This window comes from Panthera onca, chromosome F2 (assembly GCF_046562875.1).
Source record: "Panthera onca isolate mPanOnc1 chromosome F2, mPanOnc1 haplotype 2, whole genome shotgun sequence".
Taxonomy (NCBI): Eukaryota; Metazoa; Chordata; class Mammalia; order Carnivora; family Felidae; genus Panthera; species Panthera onca.
In genome coordinates this window covers 17,312,345-17,324,652 of record NC_138356.1, presented here as the reverse complement: position 1 = coordinate 17,324,652, position 12,308 = coordinate 17,312,345, and the positions used below count along the sequence as shown (strand labels likewise).

The 12,308-nt window shown below is 40.0% G+C and overlaps 2 protein-coding genes across 4 annotated transcripts in view; one reads left to right on the top strand and one right to left on the bottom strand.

Moving 5' to 3' along the window:
* The window catches only part of CRH (corticotropin releasing hormone), a 304,411-nt gene that overhangs the window by 42,437 nt on the left and 249,666 nt on the right, over positions 1-12,308 (top strand). The window lies entirely within an intron of this gene.
* ADHFE1 (alcohol dehydrogenase iron containing 1) overlaps positions 10,293-12,308 on the bottom strand; it is a 32,637-nt gene continuing 30,621 nt past the window's right edge. For both annotated transcript variants that reach the window (XM_060610640.2, XM_060610641.2), the window contains one exon: positions 10,293-11,431. In XM_060610640.2, the coding sequence (XP_060466623.1) occupies positions 11,348-11,431 (84 nt within the window). In that variant the 3' untranslated portion in view covers positions 10,293-11,347. The remainder of the gene's footprint in view (positions 11,432-12,308) is intronic.

Sequence of the window (12,308 nt, the reverse complement as noted above, 5' to 3'; positions counted from 1 at the left end):
TGTAAAATTTATATTGAAAGGTACATGACATACAATAGCTATAGCAATTCTGAGAAGGAAGGATAAAATAGGAATCATCTTAACCAATACTAAGGTCTATTCTATAGCTATAGTGATCAAAACTATGGCATTGGTGAAGAGATAGACATATAGAACAGGATAGAGAACACAGAAGTAGACCCATACACATATGCCCAATTGATTTTTGATAAAGGCGGAAAAAAAAAAACAAAACCAATGGAGGAAAGATCATCTTTTCAATATATGGTGCTGGAGCAAGTGAACATGTATAAGGAATGAAAAGCAAACCCTCGGGGCGCCTGGGTGGCTCAGTCAAAGCATCCGACTTCATCTCAGGTCATGACTCATGGTTTGGTGTGTGGGTTCGAGCCCCGCATTGGGCTCTATGCTGACAGCTCAGAGCCTGAAGCCTGCTTCAGATTCTGTGTCTCCCTCTCTCTCTGCACCTCCCCCACTCGTTCTCTCTCTCTGTCTCTCTCTCTCTCTCTCTCTCGCACTCTCAAAAATAAATAAACATTAAAAAAAAAAGGAAACCTCAACCTAAGTTTCATACCTTATACAAAAATTAACTCAAAATGGATCATGGACTTAAATATAAAACCACAACTTTTAGGAAAAACTTAGGCTAAAATCATAGATCTAGATCTGTGGCTAGTCAGAGTTCTTAGACATGACACCAAAAGCATGATGCATAAAAGGAAAAAATGATACATTGGACCTAATCAAATTAAAATTTTTTGCTCTGTGAAAAAGCATCCTGTAAGAAGATGAAAAGACAAGCAATAGACTGGGAGGAAATATTTGCAAACCTTGTATTTGACCAAAGACTTGTATCTGGAATATATAAAGAATTTTCAAAACTTAACAGTAAAAACATAAACAATCCAATTAGAAAATAGGCAAATGACATGAACAGACATTTACCAAAGAGGATATACAGATGGCAAATCAGCACTTGAAAAGATGTTCAACATCATTAGCCACTGGAGAAATGCAAATGAAAACGGCAAGGAGAGCTCACGGCATGCCTACCCAAATGGCTAAAACAAAAAATAGTTGTAACAGCAAATGCTGGTAGGATGTGGGGAAACTCACACGTTTCTGGTGGGAATGTAAAATGGTGCAGCCCCCTGAAACAGTTTGGCAGTTTCTTATGTAACTAAACAAGTGGTTACCATATGGCCCTCTTAGACATTTAACCCAGAGAAATGAAAACTTGTGTTCATCCAGAAACCTGTGCACAATTGTTCATAGCAGCTTTATTTGTAATAGCCCCAAGTTGGAATCAATCAAAATGTCCTTCAGTGGCTGAATAGTTAACAAACTGGCACATCCACACCACGGAATACAACTTAGTAATAAAGAAGAAGGAACTATTGGTAGACACCGCAACCTGGGTGAATCTCCAGAGAATTATGCTTAGTGGGAAAAAAGCCAACCTCAAAAGGTTTCATGACTCAAACGTACAAAATTATGGAAATAGGAAATAGATCAGTAGTTGCCAGGGATTGGAGAGGGAGAGAAGTGGCTATGGCTCCAAAAGGGAAGCACAGGGCATCCTTGTGATGGAACTGTTCCAGATGTGGCCTGTAATGGTAGTCACGTGAATCTGCACATAACACTTGATAGAACTAAGCACATACACAAACGAGTTCATGTAAAATTGGTGACATTGAGTAAGGTGCAAGGAGTGTATCAATGTCAATTTCCTGGTTGTGATATTATACTACAATTGTGCAAGGTGTTACCATTGGGAGAAACTGGGTGACAGTATATGGGATCTTACTTCTTTCAGTTGCATGTGAATCTACAATTATTTCCAAATAAGAATTTTAAAAAAGGTACAGAGAAAGATGAAAAATATTAGATTATTTATAATTATCTTTTTTTATTCTATAATTGTTATCAGTAACCACTTAATCTAACTTCTTGTCCAAGTGACCGATCTGTAATACAGATCTGTCTGTGGCATACCAGCCAGGCCCTGATGGTCTTCTACCACCTTTCTGAATACATTCCAAGTTCCAACAAGGCACCAGACTTGAGCCATGTTTACTTCTTCAGCCTCAGCTTACCACCTCTTGCCTTGCATGTGACACTCCAGCAATACTGAATTGTTGAAAATTTTCTGCACACCCTATTTTTACTCTGTGCTGTCTGTCATTCCTGCTGTTTATGTTACTTGGAATGTCTCTGTGACTTCCTACTTCTCATCTAATTCTGACTTTCCTTCAAGGTTCAACACAGGAGTCACCTCCTTCATGAAGCCTTTGTGAACTGTGTGTGTGTGTGTGTGTGTGTGTGTGTGTGTGTGTGTGTGTGTGTAATTATAACCTTAACTCCCTGTAGTTTGAATCAGTCTTGGCTTAGTGTTGCATTTAGCAAAAGTATCACAGCAAAAGTCTGACATGCAGAAATAATTTTAAAACAATCTATATCATTACTGCCATCTCCCAAGAAACTCCAAAAGGGGTTCCATTCATAACACAGAGCCAAACTTTAAAAACAAACCACTCTCCTTCCCCTCTTTACCTTCCAGGGCCTTGCTTGTTAGCTGCCCATAATCTCTCCCTCTCTGCTCACCTCCCCCAAGACTCTCTACACTCAGCTTGCCACATCAAGGTTTTCCTTCTCTTTCCTGCCTCTTGACTAATTACTTTCTTTTCTGCCACTGGCTCTTAGCCCTTTCTCATGTAAATCCTTCAAGACTGTCATTTGCCAGCAAACCCTAGGTTACTAGGGTTACCATAACAAAATCTGCAGACTGGGTGGCTTAAACAACAGAATCTTATTTCCTCACAGTTCTGGAGGCCGGGAGTGCGAGATCAGGTGTCAGTAGGTCTGGTTTCTCCTGAAGCCTCTCTTCTTGGCCCACCTTTTCACTGTGTCCTCACATGGTCTTCTGTGTGCACGCATCTCTGCTGTTTCTTTTGTGTCCAAATTTCCTATTCTTATAAGGACCCAGTCAGATTGGATTAAGGGCCACACACATGATCCCTTTTAACCTTATACCTTTTTATGGGCCCTACCTTCAAATACAGTCTCATGCTGAGGGAATTAGGGCTTTAACATACGAATTCTGGGGAGACAATTAGTCAAGGGAGGCTGAGAATCCAAGCTAGCAAAGATAATATCCCTCCTGTTTGTCATAGGGAGCAATCGATGAAAATTTGAGAGCCTCTCCATCTCTCTCCCTCCATAAAGTTAGGGAATATCTTTTTGTACTCAATTTTAAGTAAAAAAAATGAAATCTATAGATTTTGGTGTTTCAGGAGCATGACAGCCCTCCTGGCCAGTGCTCATTTCTGGCGAGCTCATCCGAAACCTTTTATCAAGTGTGTGAAAATTAATAAAAGGATATCTTGTTTAGAGTAGAGTTGGATGCCAGCAGGGGGTGCTCTTAGGCCCCACCACTTGTCAATTGCAGACCCAACAGGAAGAGCCAGATCTTGCAGTGGACACAGCTGTCCCAGCTGGAGGAAGAGATGCCCAGCCAACAAGAGACAGTCACAACTCAGCCAATGAAAAGCCACTATACCTTAAACTACCAGTTTACTCCAATGGGCTTTTTGTTTATAATCGCCCTCCCAACTTCCCTCTTCTCCTTTGTTCTGCCTACTTGCTTCTGTTTTTGCAGTAGTATGCTTGTCCTTGATCGTGATTCCCTGCTATTCCCAAATAAAACCATCTTTTGCTGGTAAAATAACTGGTTGTTATGGTTAATGGGGGCATGTGGTAATTAATTAATGTTCAATGTCAGCAAGAAGAGCCAGAACAGGGAGCCCTGTGGTGCCTCTCAGTGAGCAGCAGGACCACTGGGTTGTCTTTTTTCTAACTGGATGTGAGTAGTCGTTCTTTTCTCCACTTTGACACTTTTGCCCTTGAAGCACATTTTGATTCTAATTTGTATCCAAGGAGCTACTGTACCAATAATTACATGCACTACTATGTATGTATTCACTCTTTCAACATTCCTTTCCTGTTAAAATGGAAACTTTTAACAACATAACTTTTTTTTAAGTTTATTTATTTATTTTGACACATAAAGGGAATGAGAGAGAAAAAGAGAATCCCAAGCAGGCTCCACACTATTAACACAGAGTCAGATGCAGGGCTCAAACTCACGAACTGTGAATTCATGACCTGAGCTGAAATCCAGTTGGACACTTAACTGAGCCACCTAGGTGCCCCCAACATAACTTTTAAAATAATAATATAACAAGGAGGATCTTTCCCTTTCTTTCTTTCTTTCTTTCTTTCTTTCTTTCTTTTCTTTTCTTTCTTTCGAAGGCACAAGTGAATAAGGAGCAGAGAGAGGGAGAGGAAGAGAGAGAGAAGCAGGGCTCCCCTGATGTGGGACTCGAGCTCATGAACTGTAAGATCATGACCTGAACTGAAGTCAGATGCTTAACGACTGAGCCACCCAGGTGCGTTATTTTCTTTTTTAAACAGAGATAAGACAGAAGTTTTATCAGTCTGGTAACCTTGTAGCTGGGAGTTTTACATTCTTTAAAATAATTACACTGAAATGAAACTCAGTGTTCTGGTACTTTTTAATGGTCTCATCATGGTTGAAGCAAATACCATCAAGTCTAGAGTCATAAGCAAGCGTCTCCTTTCTGCTCAGGCTTTGATGGGTACATCCCGAAAGGTCTCAGCCTTGAAAATAAAGTGGAAACGAGAGGCAGAAGCTGTGTGGCGAGCCAGTCATGGTGGGGAGGAGATAGGACAGTGCTCAGGCATGGGTTCCCAGTCTGGTGAAGTCCTGAGGTAAGTTTCTGGGCGTTGTCCTGACTCTCCTCGGGGTTTCATGGTCTTGCCACACACTGGGTAGAACTAATTCCAGCTGAAATCTGAGCCCGCTAAATTTGAAATGTGAGAAAATTGCAATCCTCTCAAAGTGTGGTTCCTGGAGCAACAGCATTACCTGGGAACTAGTTAGAGATGCAGATTCTCACTCCCCACCCAGACCTATTGAAACAGAGACTCTGGGGACCCAGCCCAGCAACACATGTTTTACTAAGGCTTCCAGAAGCTTCTGATGTGTGCTGAAGGTTGAGACCACCACTGCTCTGTTTCTGTCACCACCTATGCCAAGAGGCTGCCAAACAGGCCCAAGTGCAGTTTAACTTTCCTTTACCAAATCAACTCAACCACAGACCCCTGGTTCCAACCCAGGTTGGCAGGATTTGAATTTCTGGGGAGATAGGAGGAAAAGACTGACCTAAAACTAGCGTCCCAGGTAATTCTTGTTCTGAGGGAAGTTTGTAAGCCCTTAGTACCCAACTGACATCGCTGCAGTGATCTGATAGTCAGCTGCTGGGGTAAAAGTCTTCCTGCAAGCTTAGCATTCAGGAAAGGGAAGAGAACTAACATTTACGAGCCAGGACAATGGGACTATGGGCTAGCCACTGTTCTAGACATGTAGCATATATTACTTCCTATTGCTGTTTATAACAACCCTATGAGGTAAAGTTTGTGCTCAGACAATCTAAGTGTTTACCCAAGGTTACTCAGTAACAAGCAGGGCTGGGATTCACCCCCAAGGTGGTTTTATTACCTCTAATGCCCTTCTGTGTGGCCACCAGCATGGGCAGCTCAACTTCTCTCTGACATGTCAAAGGCTTGCAGAATCTTCTTTTTCTTTTCCTTTTCCTTCTTCCCCTTTTAATAAAATAGAATCCTTTATTTCACAAGTACTTATGGGGTCCCTACTGTGTTCAAAGCACTGTGTTGTACACAAGTGTATACAGTATTTAAATACAATTTAAGAAGCTCTTAGACAACAGAAGGCACTTGGAAGGCAGTGAACTTGGTGGCTGGGAATGGAGGGTCAGGATGACCTTGGGATCAAGTGATAGTCTTACCCTTTACTAGCTGTGTGAAGTTGGCAGGTGGCGTGTGTGTGTGTGTGTGTGTGTGTGTGTGTGTGTGTGTGTGTGTGTGTTTATATAACTTAAGTCTTAGTTTCCTCATTTGTGCAAAAAGAACATAGCAGTGCCTCTCTCATAGTGGGTAAACCCTTGATAAAGGGCCTGCCACAGGTTGAGGGTGCATTAAATTGACTCAATAAATAAACTGTTAGTGTCTTTAGTTGATTATTATTGCCAGCTGTAGTAGATGCCCTAGTAAATTGGCTGCTGCATTTGATAAGAGTTGATATTGGTGTTTATAAAGTGACAATAATTTGGCTTAAAAATACTACTAAACGTCATGTTCCTATAATCATTCCTTAGCACCCCCAAATCACCCCTACCTGCAGAACCCCCATCCTCCTCTCCCCAAATCTGTGGTCTCCTTCCTCCTTTGGAAAACTGTTTTGTCAAGGTATCAAGCTATGTTTTGAGTATATAATAGTTAAAGGAGATGTGAAAAATGAAAGGAAATTAGCCTGTCCTTACTCAGGTGGCCACTCCAGCCTGGTAGTACTCTTTGGACATCTTTCCATTTATATGTTGCCTTACAAACATTCTTTTCTCATATGTAGTGCTTGGTATACCAATCACATGGGTCTCCAGTAAATGTTGCCAAAGCCACTGGGACCAATGTGCGTAATTGCAGAGATTAGAGAGGTTTTTGATGAGAGGAGCAACTTAGACCCTTGGGAGGGATCTCGGTGGAGATGGTTGTTGGTGTTGCCTCTTCCCAGTGCAGCAGTCCTTGCACTCACAGACCTGGATGGTTCTAGAACAACCTTATAGAAAAGGATATTTATATCCTCCCTTGGGTCTTTTTTCTTGGCCAGGAAAACTGGGAACCATGAATGTACTAACACAAACCTGTAGGTTTCGGGGCCCATGGAGGGTTCTAGAAGGAAAAAAAATGTGAGTAGCAAAAGCAGACTTGGTGATCTACAGTTTCACTTAAAAAGCAATAATGTAACACTAAAGTAAGTTTCATAATTTTATTTTGGAATTTAAATCTGTATCTGTTCATGTGAACTGTTTAAGATATACTGACATGAAAGAAAAAAAAAACCACAGGTGACTCTTGCAGGCCTGCACAAATAGCCCAGTACTGGTCGCGCATGTGAGCTCTGTTTCATTTCTTTCTGGTTTGCACTACTACTTGTTTTGAAGAGAAGATTGAAGGAGAGGGGAAACAAAGTTAAGACAACAGCGGAGTATAAATAATTTGACGGTGTGAATCAAAAGCCATAAAAATGCCCATATTCTAATTTTTTTTAATGTCTATTTATTTTTAAGAGAGAGAGAGAGACAGAGTGCTAGCAGGGGAGGGGCAGAGAGAGAGAGAGAGAGAGAGAGAGAGAGAAAGAGAGAGAGAAGCAGGCTCCAGGCTCCAAGTCAGTCAGCCCAGAGCCTGATGCGGGGCTTGAACTCACGGACCGTGAGATCATGACCTGAGTCAAAGTCATATGCCCAACCGACTGAGCCACCCAGGAGCCCCAAAATGCCCATTTTCTAATATAAAAAGCCAGCTTGGGGATTAACTAACCTAAGAAGTTAATTTAGAATATGAAAAAAGCCAAATATACATTATTCATTGCTATGTCATTGGTAGGAGTAAAAATTTGGAAGCAATCTTGATGCCCTATAATAAGGATAAATTATTAAATTTCTATTCAACAAAACATTGTGTACTTTTAAAAATAGTGATTGTGAAGATTATGTGGCAACATAGAAAATACTTAAAATGTCATCTCTCAAGGGAAAAGAGCTGAAAATTATACTACCCAAATGAAAAAGATGGAAAGGAAATACATCAAATGATAACAGCTGTGTTTGGGTAATGGCATGATGGTAGTTTTTTCTTTTGCGCTCATGATTATTTTAATCAGTTTTCCAATTTTATAAATTGGAAAACCAATTAAAAATACCCAAATTAAAAAGCCAATATTTAAAGCCAGAAAGAATGAAATGTGGTTACTTTAATGTTGACTGTTCCGCACAGAGCTTCATGAGGGATTTCACAGGGGACAAAATTGCAAACAGTTATTGCGATTTGTGGGGGGGTATGCATTTATTCCGAGTTGTTACGGTGGTTGGAAAGACAGTGGAATAATAGCAAGAGAAACTAGACCCTCCCACCCCCAGCTGCCAGTAATTCAATCTAGGGCTTCAAGAACCAATTTCTGCCCGTTCAAAATGCGGCTCATCCCTGGAGACTACCTCCTGCAGGCCATTGTGATAGTGATGGCGGGGATGTGGGCTGGCCTCTGCAACAGCTCCCAGAGGGTCAGGCGTTTGATGGAGGGCCTGGGCAGCTGTCTGGGCTTGGGGTTGCTGGTCATCAGAGACAAGGCAGCCTGTGCAATGTTGACCTGGAGGTGAACAGTCCTCTTTCTTATACCCACTCCCTGGAGGCAACAGTCCCTCATTAGGGTACAGTTTCTAATCCAAACAGCCATTAATCTTTCTCAGGGTTAAAAGGCCAGAAAAGCAAGTTTTGCTCTCTGTTTTGGTACTGTACTTGTCTGTCTTTTGCAAGAGCAGACTTACTTCACTGACCACTGGAAAACACCCCACAGCTGTGTCCACAGCTATGCAAAAGTGCTGAGCCCAGCATGGAGTCGGTGCACAGAGAGGGGATACAAGTGCAAACCAAATAGTCTGTTTATTGTGACCCTTGACAAAAAGGATAAACATGACGTACTTGAAACAAATTAGTATTCTGTAGCATAGGGAAGTGCAAGGATTTTAAGTGAAAATTCCACCATATATGATAGTTGACTGAAAGTGATATTATACAAACTTTTGAATAATATTCTTTTAATTTTTCTTGCCTTAGCAAGTAAATGAATCCAAATAAATAGAGCTATAACCCCTAACAACTTTTGGTCTTTTAAAGGTAATCAATAACAAAATAGGATTTGAATTAGAAAGATGCACTTAATTGTTGTCTCAGAAACATTAGAGTGTTTGGTTTACAGAAATGGGCTGACTTTCTTATCTCAGGCTCTTTTAATAGCCAGTAACTCAAGAAACACATCTTTTCCATATTCTCAAAGTGTAAGGACCAGCACGATGGGTATAAAGATAAAAAACATGAAGCCTTCCTCAATCTGTTTCTTCATGCTTGACCTTTAAATCCTTCCTCTACAGAGTGATCATCACTGTGAATACCAAACACTTCTGGTGAGTCACATTTAGACATCTGGCTACTGATAGTAAAGGCAGAGAACGTTTAAGAGATAGAGAATTCATTTTTATGTCTCACACTATTTTACATTAAATTTCCCAAACTCAAAATTTCACATTAAGGATTAGGTAATACATAAAATCTAGTCGTAGCATATTCAAGCTGGAAGAGGCCTAGGTTGAATAAAGTAAAACTCAAGACAGACCAAGGGACTGGAGTGGAACCTAGGGCCTTTGACCCCTAGCCTAATGCTGTTCTAATGATACCACATCACTTTGTAGAATGTAAGAGTTCTAGAACTTACCTGGACTTTTTTTTGGGGGGGGGTTGGGTTGGTGGGGAGACACATATATGTTTTTTCTCTGCCAAATGTATTTTGAGACATTAACAACTTTTACTAAACTTTCCTGAAGGATTTCAGATTGGCAGAGAATTTAGCTGTATTCTGCCTCGTTCACACAGCTTCTGCTTTCAGAATCCATGATACTCTTGAAATGGAGGGAATTTTAGCTAGATGTGGTCTGCAAGGTATAACTGAAATTCTGTTGGCACTGTCCTATGCTTGCCTTTAGAGCACTTGATATAAATTTGAATGTCCTATAGGAATTAAAACTATATCTTAATGATACCGTTTCTAAGTCAAAAATATATGCACACATATAATATATATAATAAAAAACATCTACCAAATTTTTAACAGTGGCTATCTTTTGGATGGTTCAATATTAACAAATATTTTCTTTTGTGTTTACCAGTTTTGGGTACCAAATGTATTTTATGTTTATAATTAGAGAAAACTCTAGAAACATTATTTCAATGTTATTTAAAAGATCTCAAGGACATAAAGACTTTTATACAGATAAAGTGGGCCTGGTCAGGCTGAATGGCACAGTAATGCACTTCTTTTCCATTTTTAAAAATCCTGATGTAATTATATATAGCATTACTTATTTGATTAAAACTTTAATTCAGCTTAAAACACAAATAAATCCACAAGGGCACTGAGATCCAGACTGCCAAAGACTTGAGCAGGCAAAAAACATCAGTGTGGTTACCTTTGTGAGGCGAAATGAGCCGTAGAAGTTTCTGTAGGCTGGGATTGACAGAGAGGCAAATGATCATGCTACTTAGATTCTACTGGCAAGGCTGAAGTCTATTAACTACAACACTGCTTGCTTTTGAATTAATTTATTCTGAGCACCAAAAACATTTTTCCAAAGAGGGAATTACCATGTAGGGTGTTAGTGTTTTTCTCCAAAGAACAATTTGTTTATTTACCACAGGATCAGTCTCTCATATTTTACCTCTTTGGATCTGCTTTAATCTTTAAGTATTAGTTACTAGTATTTTCATAAATTAAGATGAATCTGACCTAAAACAATAAAATGATATTTCTCTCTTTTCTCTGGTCCTTTTAAAATGAGAAAATATGTGCTTATAACAAATCCAAACAATACAGATGTTTATAAAATAAAAAGGGGAAGTATAAAATATAAGGTGAATATTTTCTCTTAATTTTCTGTACCCCAAATTCTATTTCTCTAGTGGTAACTTTTGTTATTTTGATATGTATCATTCTTCTTCCTATATATAGACAAATACTTATGTATAATTAAAAAGTAAAAATCAGACCATGCAAATATTTAATTGTTCTGCTTTTTTCCAACTTAGCAGTATATCATGGGCATATTTCCAATATGTTTATCTCATTCTTATTGATAGCACTATAATATTCCATTACTTAATATACTCTGATTTATTTATCTGTATACTATTAATGAATATTTAGGTTCTTTCGGATTTTTTATTAGAGTGCTGCCAGAAACATCCTTGCCATCTTCCTTAACACACTTGTGCTCATATTTCTATAGGCTCAATTTCTAGACTAGGGATTACTGGGCACGGGATATGTGCATTTATGTTTTTGATAGATACTGAGCTTTTGCCCATTTTATAAATAGAGCAGTTGAAATCTGTGTGGTTTGGGGCAGGAACATGAATGCTGATGTCTAGCCCAAGGTCCAACATAGTGGGCATTCTTCCACTGTTTACAGAAGTAGTTTGACTTTGAGCATTAGGGAATCTTCTGCAGGAGAAACTTATTATCACATTCAGATTGGTAACAGGTATGTCATGTGTGGAAATAAAAAGACAAAGTTCTGGCTAGCTTGGCTTCTGTTGTCAGGACTGTGATGGCCAGTGGTAATTCTTTCAGTGAGAATGAAAATTAATACAGTTTCATTGAAGCTTCAAACAGAGCAGACAGGTCCTCTTCTGACTGAGGGCGTGGTGCAAGCTTGGTGACCCTTTCCTGAAACAGTAAACAAAAGCAGTTACCCAGGGCTTTGAAAAGACAGTTTGTAAAAGGTACTAGGTTATGTAAATTAACTTGGCCATAAGAAACAATGACTTGATAATAGTTATATCTTTGAAATCATATTTTGGGGCACCTGGGTGGCTTAGTCAGTGAAGCATCTGACTCTTGGTTTTGGCTCAGATCGTGATCTCACGGTTTCATGGTTCAAGCCCTGCATCAGGCTCCACACTGACAGTGTGGAGTCTGCTTGGGATTCTCTCTCAATCTCAATCTCTCTCTCTCTCTCTCTCTCTCTCTCTCTCTCTCTCTCTCTTTCTCTCCCCCCTCCCTCCCTCCCTCTCTCTCTCCCCCTCCCTCCCTCCCTCTCTCTCTCCCCCCTCTTTCTCTCTCTCCCCCTCTCCCACTCACGCTGTCTCTGTTTCTCTCATAAATAAACTTAAAAAAAATCCTATTTCTTGTTTGCCCTATTCTAGCTGATCCCCAAGTCAGAAGTTTATCAAATGACACCTCTCCCACAAAGCCTTCAAAAGCCATTATGCTTACGTTCTGGCAATAGCCTGCCCAAAGTATAGAACCAAATCAAGCTCGGGTAGAACACCGCCTATAATGACCAAACTGCATTGGTCAGCAGCCTATGCCAGGTAGGTCTTTCTGGGCAAAGAGCACTGTCCCAGAAACAGCATGTGCTGCCAAGGAAAATAGAACTGGGTTGTCCTTGACTTCAAAGACTGTATACTTTGCAACTTGGACTTAAGGTATATTTATTTATTTTTTATTTTTTTTAAATTTTTTTTAACGTTTATTTATTTTTGAGACAGAGAGAGACAGAGCATGAACAGGGGAGGGGCAGAGAGAGAGGGAGACACAGAGT